The sequence below is a fragment of the Drosophila tropicalis genome, unplaced genomic scaffold (genome assembly GCF_018151085.1).
Source record: "Drosophila tropicalis isolate 14030-0801.00 unplaced genomic scaffold, ASM1815108v1 contig_717, whole genome shotgun sequence".
NCBI lineage: Eukaryota > Metazoa > Arthropoda > Insecta > Diptera > Drosophilidae > Drosophila > Drosophila tropicalis.
The window spans coordinates 411,256-434,779 of NW_027173201.1; the positions used below are offsets into that span (position 1 = coordinate 411,256).

Sequence of the window (23,524 nt, forward strand, 5' to 3'; positions counted from 1 at the left end):
CTGTGCGCTGCCCAGTTTTTTTGAAGGCTTGTCTCTAGGTGCTACAGCTGCGTCTTCATCCGACTGCGTTGTCAGATACCATTCTAAACGCGCACCAAACTATGAGTGCACATAGGCTGTCTGTTGACCGTATGCCCTTGCAGTAGCTTTCTACTAACAAAGCCGATTTCCAGATCTGAGCCGCATAAAGAACAATGGAGCTGTGTACTGTCATCAGCAGCTTTCTAGTCTCCTGTTTTGGGCCTAGTGTTTAAAAGAATCCTTGACAACGAACGTACGCATATAGCTCTTTTGGGCTGGACAATAGTCCCCTAAACGGTAATTTGTGCTGTCTCAACAAGTTTCCTGCTTGAAATTAGAACGGCCTCTGATTTTTGTGCCGCTAATCTAAGTCTGCTTGCTGAATCTCTTTTTTAACAACGACTAGTGCAACATCATCTGCATAGCCTATTAGTTGACAGCTATCACCGAGTGTCAACCTCAGGACGCCATCATACATTATATTCCATAGCATGGGGCCCAGAACGGATCCTTGGGGAACCCCGCCAGATATGGAATACATCACGCTTCCAGCATCAGATCTATACTGCAGCTGCCTCCTTCCGAAGTAGCTCCAGGTGATGGCATGAATGTGGGCAGGGACTCCAAAGTTTTGCAGTGCGTCAAGAATAGTTCCCCGATCGGCAGTGTTAAACGCGCTCTTTATGTCGAGGGTGACCAACAGGCAATATTTTTTTTCGACCTCCTTTCTATCTCTCACCTTTAATTGCTTGAGAAGCAATATTGACTACTGGCATCAGTTGTAGACTTACCTTTTCCAAAGCCTTTATTGATTCGGTGATAAACCGCCGCCTAACCTGGTGGCTGACTCTAGCCTCGCACATATGATTGATTCCAGGACCTTGCCAATGGTGTCAATTAGGCACATTGGCCTGTATCCTGATATCTCATCTAAACTTTTGCCTGGTTTTGGCAGCATGACCAGCTTTTGCAGCTTTCATATGTCCGGAAAGCAGCCCTCCCGGAGGCATTGGGAATAGACCTGTGCAAATATCCTCATTTGCATCGGTCTTCTAAATGGCATCACTTCTAGATGGAAACAGTGATTCTACTATATCCCGCAGCAGCTCCGCAGCAGCTTTGTTGGTGCAGGGCTTTTACTTGCCCCAGGGGTACTTATCTGCTGAGTCGCACAGCTCATGAAAGCATTCCCGTTTGCTGGAATGTATGGCCCGTTTTAATGCCTTGCGAGTTCTTGCAAAAACTACATGAAGTGAGGGCCAGCTGCCATCATTCCTTTTTCGCGCCCGTTGGTAACACCGTCTTGCCCTAAAGCAAGACCATTCCACCAGAATACCGATCTATGGTGGCCTCGGTAAGCTTTACGCTGCTGCATGCTTTTGCCACACGCCTCGTCTAACTTACGAGCCAATTGGTTTGCCATACTCTGGGCTGACTCCGTTGCCAACTCTATACCTGTTATAGCGGCAGTAAATTTTGGAACATTTAGTGTATCCGCTTTGTAGGTTTTACATGCCACCGGATGCGCATCTCGCTGACGGGTTGATCCTCCGATCTCGAAAAGGATCGAATCATGCGTGTGTGTTTTTTTTTTTTTTTTTTTTGGTGAGATTCAGTATAGCAAGTTATATAAATTTAACAATAGATATTATAAGTAATAGCATAGGCTACATAGGTAAGAAAAAAAATAAACAGAAATATAGGAAAGAGAAAGTTTGTTACTGCTGGTGGCTTGTGCACTTGGGTGTAGGGAACATTACTTTCGGGACTAGCCAGTGGGCCATTGTATCGAAAGCACAGAAATTCCCTACTTACCCTACCCTAGCCCCCTCGCGTTCTAGCCTGCGAAGCTCAGCTGATGAATGAATGCACAGAAGACTCGTAGGGCACTCAGCCGATATGTCTCTGCCAATCCTCTGATGTAGCTAGGTGTTGCTGCTGCTCTGGCCCATATGGGCGCGGCATATAAAATAACGGATTTAAGAACCCTCATGAGGAGCTGCCTTCTCCATTGTTTGGGCCACTGGAGTTCAGCATGATGCGTAAAAGTGCCCTGCAAGTGCCTGCAGCCTTTGTGTTAGTCATCGCCAAATGTTCCCTGAAACTTAGCCTGGTATCAATTATTACTCCAAGGTAGCGCGTAAAGCATCCATGACCGCTTAGTATCTGGGTTAGGTAGAAATTTACTTACCCATGCTTTTTGCCTATCCACTTCTCTATATTTGGGATCAGCAGGTGGGTCCATCTACCCTTCTGTGACGCGTCCCATCTTTTCTGCCATGTTATTAGACCTGTGCATCTAGCCTGTGCGCTGGCCAGTTTTTTTTGAAGGCTTGTCTCTAGGTGCTACAGCTGCGTCTTCATCCGACTGCGTTGTCAGATACCGTTCTAAACGCGCACCAGACTATGAGTGCACATAGTCTGTCTGTTGACCGTATGCCCTTGCAGTAGCTTTCTACTAACAAAGCCGATTTCCAGATCTGAGCCGCATAAAGAACAATGGAGCTGTGTACTGTCATCAGCAACTTTCTAGTCTCCTGTTTTGGGCCTAGTGTTTAAAAGAATCCTTGACAACGAACGTACGCATATAGCTCTTTTGCACTGGACCGTAGTCCCCTAAACAGTAATTTGTGCTGTCTCAACAAGTTTCCTGCTTGAAATTAAAACGGCCTCTGATTTTTGTGCCGCTAATCTAAGTCCCACGTTTGCTGCAGTCTCTGCTTGCTGAATCTCTTTTTTAACAACGACTAGTGCAACATCATCCGCATAGCCTATTAGTTGACAGCTATCACCGAGTGTCAGCCTCAGGACGCCATCATACATTATATTCCATAGCATGGGGCCCAGAACGGATCCTTGGGGAACCCCGCCAGATATGGAATACATCACGCTTCCAGCATCAGATCTATACTGCAGCTTCCTCCTTTCGAAGTAGCTCCAGGTGATGTCATGAATGTGGGCAGGGACTCCAAAGTTTTGCAGTGCGTCAAGAATAGTTCCCCAATCGGCAGTGTTAAACGAGTTCTTTATGTCGAGGGTGACCAACAGGCAATATTTTTTTGCACCTCCTTTCCATCTCTCACCTTTAATTGCTTCGGAAGAAATATCGACCACTCTTGAAATGGCATCAGTTGTAGACTTACTTTTTCTAAACCGCCGCCTAACCTGATGGCTGACTCTAGCCTCGCACATATAATTGATTCCAGGACCTTGCCCATGGTGTCTATTAGGCAAATTGACCTGTATTCTGATGGCTCATCTAGGCTTTTGCCTGGTTTTGGCAGCAGGACCAGCTTTTGCAGCTTCCATATGTCGGAAAGAAGCCCTCCCGGAGGCATTGGGTATACACCTGTGCAAATATCTCTGGATTCAACGTCATTGCCAGCTTTACGGAGCTATTTGGTATGCCGTCTGGCCCTGGAGCTTTGCTAGGGTTGAGGCGTCCAGCCGCGGCCTTTATCTCCTCATTTGAGACTTCATCGACAGCAAAATGTGTCTGCATCGGTCTTCTGCATGTAAGTGCGTCGCTTCTAGCTGGAAACAGTGATTTTACTATATCCCGCAGCTGCTCCGGATTTGTTGGTGCAGTTTTTTTTATTTGCATACACACGTTTCACTACAATCTTATAGGCTCATGAAAGCATTCCCGTTTGCTGGAATGAATGGCCCGTTTTAATGCCTTGCGAGTTCTTGCAAAAACTACATGAAGTGAGGGCCAGCTGCCTTCATTCCTTTTTCGCGCCCGTTGGTAACACCGTCTTGCCCTAAAGCAAGACCATTCCACCAGAATACCGATCTATGGTGGCCTCGGTAAGTTTTACGCTGCTGCATGCTTTTGCCACACGCCTCGTCTAACTTACGAGCCAATTGGTTTGCCATACTCTGGGCTGACTCCGTTGCCAACTCTATACCTGTTATAGCCGCAGTAAATTTTGAACATTTAGTGTATCCGCTTTGTAGGTTTTACATGCCACCGGATGCGCATCTCGCTGACGGGTTGATCCTCCGATCTCGAAAAGGATCGAATCATGCGTGTGTATTTTTTTTTTTTTTTTTTTAGGTGGTGAGATACAGTATAGCAAGTTATAGAAATTTAACAATAGATATTATAAGTAATAGCATAGGCTACATAGGTAAGAAAACAAATAAACAGAAATTTAGGAAAGAGAGTTTGTTACTGCTGGTGGCTTGTGCATTTGGGTGTAGGAAACATTACTTACGGGACTAGCCAGTGGGCCATTGCATCGAAAGCACAGAAATTCCCTACTTACCCTACCCTATCTAGCTATTTGATAACTATATATAGAAGTCCGATCTTGATCATTGACATACTTGATCTGCTCCAGATAATAAAAAGCGCCGATAGCTCTTAAGATGGCAGACGGACATGGCTATATCGACTCAGCTTCTCATGCTGATCAAGAATATATATACTTTATACAAACATCTGACCAATTTCATAATACCCTCTGCAAGGGTATAAAAACATGCTTAGAAATATTTTCTGACTTTGACCTTAAATATTACAGCACCACGAATACCCAGAACTTTTGACAAACATTCATTTAGAAGCCTAAGTTATTTTTTAACATAAACTTTTTACATGATTTTTCAATGTAAAATGCCAAAAGGCGCCCAACTAACGGTGAATACGGTGATGACAACCTTAAACGCTAACTGCCAAAACAAAAACATAGAGAAAATCGTTGTTTCGGCTGTGAGCTGCAAAAATGTATCCGACTTCACGTTGTAGAATATTTCAGCAAAACAACTTCCGCGGCTAAAACTGGATACCACTCATATGGGATCGAAACTTCGGCCGTATTTGAATCTGTCAAACAATTCCGTAACTATTTGCTTGGTAAAGTATTTGTGGTTTACACTGATTGCAATTCATTGAATAGAATAGAAATAGAATTAACTTCTGGAGTTCATCGTTGGTGGTGGTAATTACAATCATTTAATTTAACAATACAATATAGAGAAGAAAACCGTATGGCACACGTAGATTTTTATCTAGAAACCCAGTTCCCTTTACACCACCGTTAATTTTGGATAAAATACGCGAAAGGCGTAACTTAGCGGAAATATCAAGCAATTGAACTTTCTCCGAACAGCAACTGGACACTGATATTGTTGACATTGTTAATATGTTTAATTCCAACGAGCTGTCAGACGATATAGTTAAAACATATGATTTAAGAAAAAAGATGTTGTTTCGCAATGTAAAAAAATGTAAAACACGATGCTTACCAGTGGTGCATCATACTTTTACATGGTCAGTGGTGAACCAGGTACGTGAGTCGATCATGCACCTAGGAAAGTAAAACTTTTTGACAAAATATATTAATGTGGTATTTTATTTAGATTCCGGTTTCGGTTATTGGCAATGATATTAGTGTTACAATTAATTTTCTTATGGCTTAAACAAAAAATCAAACTGACTGCAGGTCTGTCCCAAAACGTGTGCTCGCTGTCGTTGCAAACTTCCAAGTCTTGTGTGACCGTCTGTTCATTATTTTATGAGGCTTAGCACTACAACTGGCTTTAGAAACGATGATCGCTTCTGGTTCTTTTATTGTGTATCGGTGCCTCTTCACCGGTTACTACATCTATATACTTGGTGCAGAGCTCTTCTAGTACATTTTTGAACATAAGTGGGAAGTTTGGCTTTAGTTTTTGTATTACTGATTGACTTCTTGGGTCGTCAGTTGTCTGTACAATTTCATAATTCTTTAATGATTCATATTTTATGGTTTTTAAATTTAAAATTTTTACGGTTTTTGTTGCCCAAAGTGTCGATAAGGCATATCGGCCTGTAGGCAGACACGTCGCTTGGAGGCTTGCCAGGCTTCGGGAGAAGCACCAGTTTCTGGAGCTTCCACCTTGCAGGAAAAGGGCCCTCTCGCAGGCACTGGGTGTAGACTTCAGTAAATAGTTCTGGTCTCTCTGTCATCGCAAGTTTTATGGCGCAGTTTGGGATTCCGTCTGGGCCGGGTGCTTTGCCGTTTTTCAGCCTCTTTGCATTTGCACGTATCTCCTCCAGCTCAATAGGCTCCACTGCGAAGGAGAGATTGCTGCTGATCCGTCGACTCACTATTTCTCCTCCAGTATGCGGGAACAGTCCTGCAACGATGCCTTTAAGCATTTCTGGATCCGTTGGTGGTCGCTGCTTCAAGGCATAAATGCGCTTGACCACGACCCCATGGGTCATTTTCCGGCGAGTCGCATAGGTCAAGGAAACAGCTCCGCTTGCTCGAGTGGATTGCCTTCTTGAGTGCTTTCCTAGCCGCGCAGAAAGTTTCCCTCATGATGGGCCAAGACGGGTCGCCGCTCTTTCTGGCACGCTGATACCGCCACCTTGCAGCGAAGCAGGATTGCCGCTCTCCGGAGATCGTCTCATTCCCTTTTATGTTCATACTAGCGTCGCATGCCGAGAGGACTGAGCTAGCCAAGCAATTTGCCATATTTTCAGCGCTGTCCACCTGAATTGTTACCTCGATTAGAGAGCTTTTGAAAAGGCTCTCTCTTAAGCTGCTGGTTCTGTACGCTTTTTTCTTGCGGGATTGGCACAGGCAAGATTTCTCTGGAGCCGAGAACGGTCAGAATGGCCTCGTGGTCGCTGGCGGTATAGAAATTGCCGACTTCCCAGGTATTTCAGCGCCACTGTTTAGCAGGGTTATGTCCAGTTGGGCGAACGCTTCCAGAACCGCTCTTCACCTTGCCTGCTACCTTGGCATAACACCTAAAAAAGGTACAAACATCGCACATCTATAGAATTGAGGTGGTTTTAGTACGTAGGCACTGTAGAACTTAATTGTTCTGATGACACAGTGAATCGTGCATGCGAGATTTTTCCATAAAGGTTTGCTCGTATCTTTAGAAGATTTCCTTCCTTAGCGATTCAAAAAAAAAAAAAAAAAAAAAAAATGGTGTAGTTGCTGCCCCAATCCACTGCCCAGGCATTGAAATCACCGGCGATAAGGCAGGGTGTTGTGTGCAAGCGGGCGTCAGCTGCCAGCTCGTCGACGGTCCCGCAGAATTCATCAAAAGAAAAACTTGGGGGAAAGTAGCAACTGTATACAAATATCTTGCGGATGCGGCACACAGAAAATCCTATCTTGAGGTTGCCTAACTTCAAGATGATCTCGGCCACTGCTGACGGGACGCATAAGATTGCCCTTTGAGAGCCGTCGTGGGCCGGGCGCAGACTTTTTATATGCGAGTCTTCAATTTGCACGCTCAGTTGCTCTGATAACGCGCATACTATCTCATCCCTCGTGGTTTCGCCGTCCATATACAGCACATCTATCCTGGTGAGGTTTGACAGTGCGCGCGCCTCTACTGGTTCAGGGTCGCAATTGTTGCACACAGTAAGAAATTTCTTGGTCTTGGCTTCTTATTTTCGTCGTTTTATTAAATACTTTTCGTTAATTGAAGAAAGGGTGAAATGGAGGATTCAATCCTTTTTAAATATCATAACGAACTAGGTCATTTCGGCAGAGATAAAGTAATGGAAAGTTGTGAAACACATTAGCAATTGCTTAAAGTGTGTTGCGTATTCGCCAAAGTCTGGAAGGAGGGGAAGGAATGTTGCACAGTATTCCTAAAGGGAATCGACCCTTTGAACTAATTCACATTGATCATTGTGGTCCTATAGCATCAGGCATATGCAAGAAGGACTTGTTTGTTATTATTGACGGTTTTACCAAATTCCAGCGATAAATATGCAACTTGAGGATTTAGCCTACATCAAAAGATTTTGCAGTACCCACATTTTGTATGCAACACCGGAGGGTGACTTTTTGCCTCTAACCACATCTTCCAGCGCTTCGTCAACACAATTTTCTTTCGGGGAGCAAGCTCAGAACGATTCAAGCAACAATGTCTCACGATCCAATGAAACCGACAAGAAACCCATTCGACACACCTGAAGAAGAAGTTGAAAGAAGTTGCAAGGAAGTTGTTGAAATAAACGACAAGTTTAATTTGTAGGTGTGGTGACAAATGAACAAGAAAAAATATCCTGGTTTATATAAGTTGGCGTTCCGAATTCATTCCATCCAAGCTAGTAGCTCAGCGGCTGAGCGATCTTTTTCTATGGCTGGCAACATTATTACCGAAAAGCGAAATAGACTTGGATCGAAAGCGGTTGATAGGCTTGCTTTTCCTAAATTCATTTTCTAATTTTTTTAATACATTAAAGTAATCTGCACCATGCACAATTTTTTTTCTTTAATATGTTATGTTTATTTACTGCTTTCCACATTTTTATTTTTTTCCCTTTATTTTTGTACATCTTAAATACATACATACACTCACGATGAAAATAATAGTTACAACCCTTTAACTTAATTGAATTTAGATTGGCACATTTTTTGGTGGAAAAGAGTGACTATTATCAATACCTTCGTTATTTCCTGATTGTAGGCCATTCTTTCGTAAACATAAGACTTTTCAGACAAAACGTTCTTCCGCATTGATGGCTAATTTCTGCCTGTCAACTTCTCGTATTTATTTAAAAATGTATGGATATAAAATTTGTGCTTTTACAAAGTTTGTTGGGTGCAAGGAAAATGATTTCTTTTAATTCTACTGCTCCTTTAATCATGAGAATTTTGAAATCTCCTGAACAGGTTTTGAAATTAAATAAATTTTCAAACATTATATTTATTGAAGAGCCTGAGTCGACTACACATTTCAAAAGCTTATTGCTCATCATTATTCTGATGAAGGACTTGTGCCTTTTTCTTCTTCCGATTGATCTGAGCCATTCTGATGAATATTTTCTGATGTGTCCATTTTTCTAGTTCCATTATTAATTTCTTTGCCATTTTGTAGGATACTTATTTGGATACTTATTTTGCTGTTCATAATTCATTGGATTTTGAAATTCTTGGAAAAAGTTTTTGGTTTTGTGTTGATTCGGATTGTTTTTGTTGAGAGGGGGAGTGGTACAATTGCGTACAAAGGGTTTTCCACCTTTTTGATTTTGATTTTGGTTTTGATTTGATTTTCTGATTTCTGTTATACTATTCTCGTATAACCCTTCTCTTTCAGCTACTTGCTTCAACTTTCTGACTGTGGTTATATCGTATCTAGCTAACGCCATAAATAATCTATCGGGTAATTTTTTGTTTGTTACATCTTTAATAGTGTTATTTAAAGCATTTGTATAAAGAATGGTGTTATTTGCATCGTGTGTGATAATATAGGACTTATCTTCTAATTCTGTTGCAAACTTACGAAAGTTTCCTGTATAGCGTTGTAGAGGCGTCGAAGAAGTTCCTTACAGAGGATCTGCGTCTTCAATTAATTGATGAAGAGTGACCTTAGTTCCGGGTAGGTGTTGGCTTGTCCAATTTGAGAGAGCCGTTGTGCCTCTCCAGTGAGCTGCATCTCGATTGCATTGAACAATATGTTAAGTTACTTCATTAGTCATCCTTTAAAAGAGCGAACGAAAAATTGAAACAAGTTCAAAAAAATTTTGTATATACTTTGTTGCAAGAAACCCCAACAAGGTAGAACGGCTTCCACCGTAATGAGTTGGGCTGGTTCATTATACCCCTGCAAAAAGGGTATATTAATTTTGGTCAGAAGTGTGCAACGCATAGAACGAAGCATCTCCGACCATACAAAGTATATATATTCTTGATCAGCACGACGAGACGAGTTCAACTAGCCATGTCCGTCCGTCCGTCCGTCCGTCCGTCCGTCCGTCTGGATCAACGCAAACTCCTCCTAGACCGTAAGAGCTACAGAGCTGAAATTTTGCACGTAGGCTTGTATATACTGCACGCGTTGTATATCTCGGATTCAGCCGGATCGGACCACTATATCATATAGCTCCCATAAAAACCCCAAAGTCACGAACAGTGACTTTTCTCAATAACTTCGTTATTTTGTAGTGTAGTTGCTGCCCCAATCCACTGCCCAGGCATTGAAATCACCGGCGATAAGGCAGGGTGTTGTGTGCAAGCGGGCGTCAGCTGCCAGCTCGTCGACGGTCCCGCAGAATTCATCAAAAGAAAAACTTGGGGGAAAGTAGCAACTGTATACAAATATCTTGCCTATGCACCCAGGTATGTAATGCCTCGCAGCTTCCACTTTCGTCAGGGGGGATGTGACTGCTGCAAACGATGATGGCGGCCTTGCTTGATCCTATGCTCCTTGCCTCCATACCTTAAGCACCAATTTGTCCTGTCCACCGGGTCCGAGCAGTGAGCTGCTACATGGCCGAACGTCAGACACCTATAATATCTGACCGCCAATGTGTTTTTGCGGATGCAGCACACAGAAAATCCTATCTTGAGGTTGCCTAACTTCAAGATGATCTCGGCCACTGCTGACGGGACGCATAAGATTGCCCTTTGAGAGCCGTCGTGGGCTGGGCGCAGACTTTTTATATGCGAGTCTTCAATTTGCACGCTCAGTTGCTCTGATAACGCGCATACTATCTCATCCCTCGTGGTTTCGCCGTCCATATACAGCACATCTATCCTGGTGAGGTTTGACAGTGCGCGCGCCTCTACTGGTTCAGGGTCGCAATTGTTGCACACAGTAAGAAGTTTCTTGGTCTTGGCTTCTTATTTTCGTCGTTTTATTAAATACTTTTCGTTAATTGAAGAAAGGGTGAAATGGATTCAATCCTTTTTAAATATCAAAACGAACTAGGTCATTTCGGCAGAGATAAATTAATGGAAAGTTGTGAAACACATTAGCAATTGCTTAAAGTGTGTTGCGTATTCGCCAAAGTCTGGAAGGAGGGGAAGGAATGTTGCACAGTATTCCTAAAGGGAATCGACCCTTTGAACTAATTCACATTGATCATTGTGGTCCTATAGCATCAGGCATATGCAAGAAGGACTTGTTTGTTATTATTGACGGTTTTACCAAATTCCAGCGATAAATATGCAACTTGAGGATTTAGCCTACATCAAAAGATTTTGCAGTACCCACATTTTGTATGCAACACCGGAGGGTGACTTTTTGCCTCCAACCACATCTTCCAGCGCTTCGTCAAGACAATTTTTTTTCGGGGAGCAAGCTCAGAACGATTCAAACAACAATGTCTCACGATCCAATGAAACCGACAAGAAACCCATTCGACACACCTGAAGAAGAAGTTGAAAGAAGTTGCAAGGAAGTTGTTGAAATAAACGACAAGTTTAATTTGTAGGTGTGGTGACAAATGAACAAGAAAAAATATCCTGGTTTATATAAGTTGGCGTTCCGAATTCATTCCATCCAAGCTAGTAGCTCAGCGGCTGAGCGATCTTTTTCTATGGCTGGCAACATTATTACCGAAAAGCGGAATAGACTTGGATCGAAAGCGGTTGATAGGCTTGCTTTTCCTAAATTCATTTTCTAATTTTTTTAATACATTAAAGTAATCTGCACCATGCACAATTTTTTTTCTTTAATATGTTATGTTTATTTACTGCTTTCCACATTTTTATTTTTTTCCCTTTATTTTTGTACATCTTAAATACATACATACACTCACGATGAAAATAATAGTTACAACCCTTTAACTTAATTGAATTTAGATTGGCACATTTTTTGGTGGAAAAGAGTGACTATTATCAATACCTTCGTTATTTCCTGATTGTAGGCCATTCTTTCGTAAACATAAGACTTTTCAGATAAAACGTTCTTCCGCATTGATGGCTAATTTCTGCCTGTCAACTTCTCGTATTTATTTAAAAATTTATGGATATAAAATTTTTGTGCTTTTACAAAGTTTGTTGGGTGCAAGGAAAATGATTTCTTTTAATTCTACTGCTCCTTTAATCATGAGAATTTTGAAATCTCCTGAACAGGTTTTGAAATTAAATAAATTTTCAAACATTATATTTATTGAAGAGCCTGAGTCGACTACACATTTCAAAAGCTTATTGCTCATCATTATTCTGATGAAGGACTTGTGCCTTTTTCTTCTTCCGATTGATCTGAGCCATTCTGATGAATATTTTCTGATGTGTCCATTTTTCTAGTTCCATTATTAATTTCTTTGCCATTTTGTAGGATACTTATTTGGATACTTATTTTGCTGTTCATAATTCATAAGAAAAGCGTTGTAAATTCTTGGAAAAGTTTTTGGTTTTGTGTTGATTCGGATTGTTTTTGTTGAGACGGAGTGGTACAATTGCGTACAAAGGGTTTTCCACCTTTTTGATTTTGATTTTGGTTTTGATTTGATTTTCTGATTTCTGTTATACTATTCTCGTATAACCCTTCTCTTTCAGCTACTTGCTTCAACTTTCTGACTGTGGTTATATCGTATCTAGCTAACGCCATAAATAATCTATCGGGTAATTTTTTGTTTGTTACATCTTTAATAGTGTTATTTAAAGCATTTGTATAAAGAATGGTGTTATTTGCATCGTGTGTGATAATATAGGACATATCTTCTAATTCTGTTGCAAACTTACGAAAGTTTCCTGTATAGCGTTGTAGAGGCGTCGAAGAAGTTCCTTACAGAGGATCTGCGTCTTCAATTAATTGATGAAGAGTGACCTTAGTTCCGGGTAGGTGTTGGCTTGTCCAATTTGAGAGAGCCGTTGTGCCTCTCCAGTGAGCTGCATCTCGATTGCATTGAACAATATGTTAAGTTACTTTATATCATATGTTGGATATAAGTGCATGATGAAATCTATCATCTATGAATGAATTTGGACAGATATGACCTGATACACAACTTGCTGCAGCAGCAGCTGCAGGTCAAGCAAGTGGTCAGTGGAGTCATCCTTTAAAAGAGCGAACGAATAATTGAAACAAGTTCAAAAAAATTTTGCATATACTTTGTTGCAAGAAACCCCAACAAGGTAGAACGGCTTCCACCGTAATGAGTTGGGCTGGTTCATTATACCCTTGCAAAAAAGGGTATATTAATTTTGGTCAGAAGTGTGCAACGCATAGAACGAAGCATCTCCGACCATACAAAGTATATATATTCTTGATCAGCACGACGAGACGAGTTCAACTAGCCATGTCCGTCCGTCCGTCCGTCCGTCCGTCCGTCCGTCTGGATCAACGCAAACTCCTCCTAGACCGTAAGAGCTACAGAGCTGAAATTTTGCACGTAGGCTTGTATATACTGCACGCGTTGTATATCTCGGATTCAGCCGGATCGGACCACTATATCATATAGCTCCCATAAAAACCCCAAAGTCACGAACAGTGACTTTTCTCAATAACTTCGTTATTTTGTAGTGTAGTTGCTGCCCCAATCCACTGCCCAGGCATTGAAATTACCGGCGATAAGGCAGGGTGTTGTGTGCAAGCGGGCGTCAGCTGCCAGCTCGTCGATGGTCCCGCAGAATTCATCAAAAGAAAAAACTTGGGGGAAAGTAGCAACTGTATACAAATATCTTGCCTATGCACCCAGGTATGTAATGCCTCGCAGCTTCCACTTTCGTCAGGGGGGGATGTGACTGCTGCAAACGATGATGGCGGCCTTGCTTGATCCTATGGTCCTTGCCTCCATACCTTAAGCACCAATTTGTCCTGTCCACCGGGTCCGAGCAGTGAGCTGCTACATGGCCGAACGTCAGACACCTATAATATCTGACCGCCAATGTGTTTTTGCGGATGCGGCACACAGAAAATCCTATCTTGAGGTTGCCTAACTTCAAGATGATCTCGGCCACTGCTGACGGGACGCATAAGATTGCCCTTTGAGAGCCGTCGTGGGCTGGGCGCAGACTTTTTATATGCGAGTCTTCAATTTGCACGCTCAGTTGCTCTGATAACGCGCATACTATCTCATCCCTCGTGGTTTCGCCGTCCATATACAGCACATCTATCCTGGTGAGGTTTGACAGTGCGCGCGCCTCTACTGGTTCAGGGTCGCAATTGTTGCACACAGTAAGAAGTTTCTTGGTCTTGGCTTCTTATTTTCGTCGTTTTATTAAATACTTTTCGTTAATTGAAGAAAGGGTGAAATGGATTCAATCCTTTTTAAATATCAAAACGAACTAGGTCATTTCGGCAGAGATAAAGTAATGGAAAGTTGTGAAACACATTAGCAATTGCTTAAAGTGTGTTGCGTATTCGCCAAAGTCTGGAAGGAGGGGAAGGAATGTTGCACAGTATTCCTAAAGGGAATCGACCCTTTGAACTAATTCACATTGATCATTGTGGTCCTATAGCATCAGGCATATGCAAGAAGGACTTGTTTGTTATTATTGACGGTTTTACCAAATTCCAGCGATAAATATGCAACTTGAGGATTTAGCCTACATCAAAAGATTTTGCAGTACCCACATTTTGTAAATAAATATCCTGGAAAAAAGAAAAAATATCCTGGTTTATATAAGTTGGCGTTCCGAATTCATTCCATCCAAGCTAGTAGCTCAGCGGCTGAGCGATCTTTTTCTATGGCTGGCAACATTATTACCGAAAAGCGGAATAGACTTGGATCGAAAGCGGTTGATAGGCTTGGTTTTCCTAAATTCATTTTCTAATTTTTTTAATACATTAAAGTAATCTGCACCATGCACAATTTTTTTCTTTAATATGTTATGTTTATTTACTGCTTTCCACATTTTTATTTTTTTCCCTTTATTTTTGTACATCTTAAATACATACATACACTCACGATGAAAATAATAGTTACAACCCTTTAACTTAATTGAATTTAGATTGGCACATTTTTTGGTGGAAAAGAGTGACTATTATCAATACCTTCGTTATTTCCTGATTGTAGGCCATTCTTTCGTAAACATAAGACTTTTCAGATAAAACGTTCTTCCGCATTGATGGCTAATTTCTGCCTGTCAACTTCTCGTATTTATTTAAAAATTTATGGATATAAAATTTTTGTGCTTTTACAAAGTTTGTTGGGTGCAAGGAAAATGATTTCTTTTAATTCTACTGCTCCTTTAATCATGAGAATTTTGAAATCTCCTGAACAGGTTTTGAAATTAAATAAATTTTCAAACATTATATTTATTGAAGAGCCTGAGTCGACTACACATTTCAAAAGCTTATTGCTCATCATTATTCTGATGAAGGACTTGTGCCTTTTTCTTCTTCCGATTGATCTGAGCCATTCTGATGAATATTTTCTGATGTGTCCATTTTTCTAGTTCCATTATTAATTTCTTTGCCATTTTGTAGGATACTTATTTGGATACTTATTTTGCTGTTCATAATTCATTGGATTTTGAAATTCTTGGAAAAGTTTTTGGTTTTGTGTTGATTCGGATTGTTTTTGTTGAGACGGAGTGGTACAATTGCGTACAAAGGGTTTTCCACCTTTTTGATTTTGATTTTGGTTTTGATTTGATTTTCTGATTTCTGTTATACTATTCTCGTATAACCCTTCTCTTTCAGCTACTTGCTTCAACTTTCTGACTGTGGTTATATCGTATCTAGCTAACGCCATAAATAATCTATCGGGTAATTTTTTGTTTGTTACATCTTTAATAGTGTTATTTAAAGCATTTGTATAAAGAATGGTGTTATTTGCATCGTGTGTGATAATATAGGACTTATCTTCTAATTCTGTTGCAAACTTACGAAAGTTTCCTGTATAGCGTTGTAGAGGCGTCGAAGAAGTTCCTTACAGAGGATCTGCGTCTTCAATTAATTGATGAAGAGTGACCTTAGTTCCGGGTAGGTGTTGGCTTGTCCAATTTGAGAGAGCCGTTGTGCCTCTCCAGTGAGCTGCATCTCGATTGCATTGAACAATATGTTAAGTTACTTCATTAGTCATCCTTTAAAAGAGCGAACGAAAAATTGAAACAAGTTCAAAAAAATTTTGTATATACTTTGTTGCAAGAAACCCCAACAAGGTAGAACGGCTTCCACCGTAATGAGTTGGGCTGGTTCATTATACCCTTGCAAAAAGGGTATATTAATTTTGGTCAGAAGTGTGCAACGCATAGAACGAAGCATCTCCGACCATACAAAGTATATATATTCTTGATCAGCACGACGAGACGAGTTCAACTAGCCATGTCCGTCCGTCCGTCCGTCCGTCTGGATCAACGCAAACTCCTCCTAGACCGTAAGAAATTTTGCACGTAGGCTTGTATATACTGCAGGCGTTGTATATCTCGGATTCAGCCGGATCGGACCACTATATCATATAGCTCACATAAAAACCCCAAAGTCACGAACAGTGACTTTTCTCAATAACTTCGTTATTTTCTATGCTATTATCGTGAAACTTAATATATTTACTACGCCTATAAGCAACTATGCCAAATTTGATCAATATCGGGTGACTATATAATATAGCTCCCATACAAACGGCCAAGTCACAAACAGTGACTTTCTCAATAACTTCGTTATTTTCTGAGCTATTGTCGTGAAACTTAATATTAGAGAGTTTACTACGCCTATAAGCGACTATGCCAAATTTGATCAAGATCGGGTGACTATATAATATAGCTCCCATACAAACGGCCAAATCACGAACAGTGACTTTCTCAATACCTTCGTTATTTTCTGAGCTATTGTCGTGAAACTTAATATTAGAGAGTTTACTACGCCTATAAGCGACTATGCCAAATTTGATCAAGATCAGGTGACTATATCATATAGCTCCCATAGGAACGATTGGTCGAAAACACTGACTTTTGTAAATAACTTCGTTACTTTTAACGCGATTGCTTTTAAATTAAACATTTCTTAATTTAATATATATGTTAATGACTGTGCCGAATTTGATAAAGATCGGGTGACTATATCATATAGCTCCCATAGGAACGATCGGTGGAAAACAGTGACTTTGATCAATATCTTCGTTATTTCCTATGATTGTAGGCCTTTCTTTCTCAAGCTTAAGCCTTTTTAGATAAAACGTTCTTCCACATTGATGGCTAATAGGTAAGGATAGAGTTACCAAAAAAGTTGCAAGGGTATACAAACTTTGACGCGGTCGAAGTTAGCCCCGGCCCTCTGGTTTTTTTCATAAATTCTCTTAGTTTGTTAATTACCTTTCTTAGTGATAGTATGTGTTCCTCCAATGAAGTTAAGTACACTATAATGTCATCCATATAAACAAGGCAATCCTTATAAATAAGGTCATCCAAAAGATTACTCATGCAGGCCCATTTTTAAGTGTGTATTCGTAGTGGTTAATTTTAGTTGAGAAACCTGTTTTTGCAATAGATTATGGTTCCATTTGAATTTAATGAAATCTTTTGGCTAAATAAATTTGTCGAGAATTTCATCCATGACTGGAATTGGGAATTTGTCATCTATTGTGACTACTTTATTGGAAATATTCTTGGGAACGGATGTTTGCCCGGACGGTTCGGAAACTACAACATGAAGGCACACGCAAATTTTGAAAACTTATCTAATAGTGTAAGATTATAGTTTTGGTTTATTGTGTATATGTCTATGTGGACTATGTCCATTGGTTTGCAAGGAGTTTCTGGTACTTCAAAAGGTGGTTTCTGCGGCTGTCTATCGTATTTAAGTGTGAGGCAAATTTCACAACCCTTTATTATTTGCGCTATTTTGCTTTTTATATGTGGAAAGTAGACTTTCATTTCAAGGTGCAATAATGTTGCATCAATACCCCGTAATTGTTATTATTGTGATAATCATTGACTATTTTTTCTTGATCGGTCGTATTAGTGATATCGTCTAAAAGAGTTGTACACCTAAGTAATTTAAATAATTTATTGTGAGAAAAATATTTAGAGAACACTTTTAGTACTATTTGAAAAATACTGTCTGATGTGTAAATTGCTAAAATTTTTAAATTTTTTTTTTATAATGTCTAGTACTGATGAACAATAAATAAACCACTGTGTTTAATATCTCATAAGAACTTAACTTTATTTTTACTTCAATTTTGTTGAACTGTGTCTGCCACTGCTAGAACACGTCTTGATCGTTCGTTTGCTTGCTTATTGGTTCCTCAACATCCCGCCCCCCCTGAAACTCCGTTTCTGAACCCGGTAGGGCTGCAATCTTTGTGATAGGGCGAGTGACTTCTCCTGATTTGGTGAGAACCTGAACCGCTCTGACGAGGCCATCATCTCCTGTGAACACCTGAGTTACCCGTCCTAAGAGCCATGCCGATGGAGGCGCGTTAGAGTCCTTGATGAGTACAAGTTTACCGATCGCAATGTTTGGTAACTTGGTGGTCTATTTCGGGCGCTGTTGTAGCGATGTCAAGTATTCTTGATGCCAACGCTTCCAAAATCCTTGAAGCATTGCTTGAACATGCTGCCAGTAGCTCAATCGATTGGTCGGAATCTGCAAATAGCCGTCTTCAGGAACTGCTGTATATGTTCTGCCAATTAAGAAATGTGCCGGTGACAGGTAGGCGATTTCAGTATCCGATGCTGTGCACAATGGTCGCGAATTAACGACAGATTCTATTTGCGAGAGCAGTGTGTGCATCTGCTCAAAGGTGAGGACGTTGGTTCCTATTACACGTCGCAAATGCAGCTTAACCGAGCGTACTGCCGACTCCCCACTTACCACCCCAGTGTGGTGAATATGGAGGAATAAAATTCCATTTGATGCCTTGATCCGCAAGGGCTTTTGAAACGACATCATTGTGCTCGCGTGAAGCGAGAAGCTGTACCATTTCGTCTAGTGCACGTTGTGCACCAACAAAGTTGCGCCCGTTATCGCTATACATTTGGGAGCACTTCCCACGACGAGCCATAAAACGTTTTAATGCCGCCAAGAATGTGTCGGTGCTGAGATCAGTGGCCAGCTCCAGATGAAGAGCTGAAGTAACCATACATACAAACAGGCAAATGTAGCCCTTTTCCTTCCTGGGGTTTCGTCCCTTGTGAACCTTCAACAAGATAGGTCCAGCATAATCGCATCCAGTATGCTCAAATGGAAAGGCTTGTCGCACTCGAACAGCCGGTAAATTGGCCATAAACTGATTTGCTGTGTGATGGCGCTGTCTAAAACAGTTTAAACCATTATGTGTGATACGTCGAATAAGATTTCGTGCACTAATGATACAATATTTCTGGCGAATTATTACAAACATTGCTGAAACTCCTGGATTAAGATAGACTCATGTTTCAGCAGCAATTGCACAAGGCGATGTTGTTTCGGCAAAACTACTGGATGCTTGGCATCTGCAGGCAATTGCGACCTTTCCAAACGTCCACCCACACGTACAATTCCATCTTCGTCAACGAAGGGAGATAGTTTGCTTAAAATTGATCGTCGCTCCACAGATTGCTTCCTCAAAAGCAGCTGTCTATCGTCATTGAATTGATTTTGTGCCTGTCGTAGGCAAAACTTCCTTGCTCTGGTAACTTCATCGAACTTTAGAGGTCCTGAATATTTAGACTTGCTTGATTTGATTCGATGAACGAAGCGGAATACATATGCGACCACTCGAACCAGTCTGATCCAAGATGATGTCCTTCCGAGTAGTACCTCAAATGGGGAATCCTCAATATCCTTGGAAATGGTTGTCAAGATTTTGGTTTTGAACTCAAGTTCTGCTGCTGGCTTGAGAATTGAGCAGCAAGTTGGTGGTCTATTCATTGTCTCTGAGTATAGTGTACAGTCGTGCAGCCAAGATGGTCCCTTCCACCATAGATCAAAGTTAATTAAGTCACTCGCTAGCATGCCTCGTGATGCACAATCCGCAGGATTCTCTTTAGTGCTGACATGTCTCCAAGCGCTACGTGTTATGGTCTCTAGTATTTCTGCCGTTCGGTTGGCAACAAATGTTTTAAGTTTACAGGGTTGATGCGAAAGCCATGACAAAACGATTGTAGAATCGGTCCATGCGTGTATCTTAGCATCCTTCTGGCGCAGACCAGACCTTACTGCTTGGAATAAACGAGCTAATAGTAGAGCTCCGCAAAGTTCCAACCGTGGCAACGACTTCTGCTTTAATGGTGAAACTCTTGTTTTAGCTGCAATGAGTGCCACTCCGATGCTTCCATCTAGGTGTGTCACACGGTTGTAAATGACAGCAGAGTAAGCCTTTAACGAAGCATCTGAAAATCCATGGAGTTCGATGTCATCGGGTTGATTGTCTACAAATCGTGGTATCTTCAAGTTCCTTAACGTAAAAATGTCCTTTCTGAATGTTTGCCATTAGTGCGCTTGCTTCGTTGGCAGTTCCGAGTCCCAATCTAGATTAAGCAGCCATAATTCTTGAAGCAGAATTTTAAACTTGATCACCACTGGCGCCAAAATGACGAGTGGGTCAAAGATGCGTGCCGTGTCAGATAGCACTTGTCGCTTCGTACAAGTCATATGTTCCGATAATGAAGCCTTATATGTTAGGACGTCTTCTCCAGGACGCCAATGCAGCCCAAGCACCTTTGCTGCCATCTTTGAGAAATCGATTTCATTTCCCTCGTTGCTGGCAATTCGTTTACTATTCGAGACCCATTTGCTTAGCTCCAATTGTGCCCGTGACATAAGGAGTATCAGCTCTTCCTTAATGTCGAGCAGTTCTTGTTCGTTCATGGCTCCTGTCAGTACGTCATCGACGTAGAAATCATCCAAAAGTATCCTAGCCGCCATTGGAAACTCGTATTCGTGATCAGTTGCCAGTTGTTCCAGCACTCTAACTGCCAGAAACGGTGCACATGCCGTGCCATAGGTGACTGTGGTCAACTTGTAATGCTTCAATGGTTCCTCAGGGTCTTCTCTGCAAAGGATTCGTTGAAAATTCTGATGTTCAGGGGCCACTAAAATCTGTCTGAACATTTTGACGATGTCCGCAGAAAATACGAATCTGTGCATTCGAAAACGCAGACAAACGTTGAAGAGGTTGCGTTGTATACATGGGCCAACGTGAAGTGCGTCGTTAAGAGATCGTCCATCCCGATCTTGAAATGATCCATCGAACACCACCCGCAGCTTGGCGCCTATGACTGGATGGTGTGGCAAATAGAATGACTTCTTACATACGTTTGTGTCTTCGTCTGCACTACTTCCTTCATGTGACCCAGCTGGATATACTCTCTCATAAACTGAGTATATTTTAACTTCAAGCTGGAGTCCTTCATTAGACGACGCTCGACAGTGAGAAAGCGCGATCTCGCTCCTTGAAATGTATCCGCAAATTGTGGGTTTTGTTCCTTGAAGGGCAAATCGACTATGTATCTTCCATTCGAGTTGCGGTTGTGGGTACGCCGGAAGTGCGTTTCGACCTTTTCATCCTCTTTGTTTACAGTTGTGTGTGATGGAACTTCCTCTAGTTCCCAAAATCTTTGCAGTAGTCCATCTATATTAACCGTAGTCAGCAATGACGTAGATGATGTTGGCAATCTTGAAGTGTATACCGATGTGATTACCCATCCAAATATGGTGTTAACTGCAATAGGGTGTCCTTGACCATCGCATAACTTCTCTCCGGTTAGAACTAACCAAATGCAATCATTGCCCAGCAAAATGTCGATTGAGGCGTTAGTTCTGAAGTCAGGGTCAGCCATTTGGTATCCCTTAAATACCGACAGTGATGAAGCATCAATGTTTTCACGTGCCAATGGTGAGGTGATCTCTCCTAAAATGTGAGCTTTAATATCGATGCAATGACTCGACACACGAGACATCATCTGGAGAGAGCAGAAACCTCTGGTTATTCCCGCCTTGACGTCTGAGATGCCCGATGTGGCAACTCGAAATGGCGAACGTGCAAGCCCCAACGTCTGTACGCACCGTTCCGAAATGAATGACAAGTCTGAGGCGCTATCCAATAAAATACGGCACGTCAGCAAGGCTCCTTGAGAATTTCGGACGTGTACCAATGCAGTAGGTAGAGTGCTTCTTCGTTGGCCATTTGGCTTACTGGGACTGGAAACATTCATCATTGCTATCGCTGATGCCGCTGGTGACTCCTCAGAAACCTGGCCTGAGTTGCCTTGGTGCTGCTCTGAGCTATTTTGCTGTGTAGAATGGCCTTCAGAATGCAGCATAGAATGATGGCGGCGCTTGCAATACTTGCAAGAAGACTTCGAGCCACAAGCGCTTACTCCATGTCCAGTTCTCAAACAATTAAAACACATATGTTTCTCCTTCGCAAAGGTGTAACGTTGCTTGACAGTCAAGCTCTGGAATTGAGGACAAGCCGACAGTATGTGCTCAGTACTATGACATTTCATACAATTACCTGTAATGGCAAGCATGGTGCGTGCTTGCCTTTTTCCCTTTTCATCCCTCGGTTTGCTCGCTACATGATCGATAACTTGACTGAGCTCAAGGCGATCGCATAGTGAGTCCAAAAACTTGAGCAACTCTTCAATGGTAGGATTTTCGATATCTTGGCTTTTGTCGATCCATTCACGTCGGGTAGCCTCATCAACCTTGTTGATGAGCAAGTATATGAGCCAACAGTCACGGCCCGTTTGTCCAGAAGCGTCTAAAGCCCGAATAACATCACTGGCTCCGCAAGTCAGAGCGCGTAGCGATGATGAGTTTTGCCCAACAGCTTTTGGCAATGCGGTGAATGTGTCCATCAGTAAATTCACCAAGTAACGGGGCTTTTCATATCGATCACTCAATGATTTCCATGCAGTGACGTAATTTGCATCCACTACGGGTAGATGCTGGATGAGTATCGCTGCTTCTCCTATGATGCATGACTTAAGGTGATGAAACTTTTGGATATTCGTTAAAGTTGTCTTTCCGTGAATGGTACTCTCAAACAGGTCTTTAAAGGCATGCCATTCCTTGTAATCTCCACCGAAGGGCTTGATGTTGATTTTCGGTAACTCACAATCTCTTGGTGCCGCTGTTGCAACCGCCTGTGAGCCTGACGAAGACGAAGATTGCTGTGGCGAGAGCAATCTCTCAACCAATAGTTGCTGCTGCTCCATTTGCCGCCGCTGGTGTTCCATTTGACTCTGCATCTGGAGTTCCATTTGACTCTGCATCTGGAGTTGTAGTTGTTGCTGTTGATTCTGCATTTGTTGCAGAATTCCTTGGAAGAGCGAACCATCGTTACCAGCCGCGCCGATTTCTTCCAACTTGCCAGACGGAGCCAAGGCAGCTCGTAAAGCCTTAAGGCGGGCATTTGCTATTTCATATTTCTCCTCGTATATCCCGAAGTCTTCGGTAGGGTCCAAATAACCCTCTAGTTTGTCGTATTTGGCCAATTCGTCGCCAGACTTCACGAACTCGTTCCACGCATTGGACAAAGTTTCCAATTTGGTGTCAATTGCGAAGACGTCGGCATCCTGTGCAGGATTCTCTGCATATCCATATATGCGGGTAATGGTTGTCTTCAATCTTCCTCTGGCCTTTATGAATGTTTTCATTTCCTCCATGATGAAATACCAAGAAATCTCCACTGCTTGTGTGGACCAAAAATTTCAAGACGCGTCGTTTTCCAGAGATGTGTTCCCTCACGATCTCGTCGATTATATCGATAACAGATACCGATAGGCGAGTGGCGCCACCGTTTGTCCGCGCTTTTTCCAATAAGCACGCGATTGTCTATTCGATAGTAGGCCAGAACTATCGACTACTAACTTTGAGGTTAACAATTAATTGCAACCACGTTGCAACAAATTATTAAGCAATGAGTAACAAACAA

The 23,524-nt window shown here is 41.8% G+C and overlaps 1 protein-coding gene across 1 annotated transcript; it reads right to left on the reverse strand.

Moving 5' to 3' along the window:
* Positions 1 to 20,073: 20,073 nt before the first annotated feature.
* LOC137579599 (uncharacterized) lies at positions 20,074 to 23,255 on the reverse strand. The gene is made up of 2 exons (XM_068293378.1): positions 20,899 to 23,255; positions 20,074 to 20,635 (listed from the first exon to the last, which is right to left on the reverse strand). The coding sequence occupies exons 1-2, from the start codon at positions 23,253 to 23,255 to the stop codon at positions 20,074 to 20,076; spliced, it is 2,919 nt and encodes a 972-aa protein (XP_068149479.1).
* Between the last annotated feature and the right edge of the window lie 269 nt (positions 23,256 to 23,524).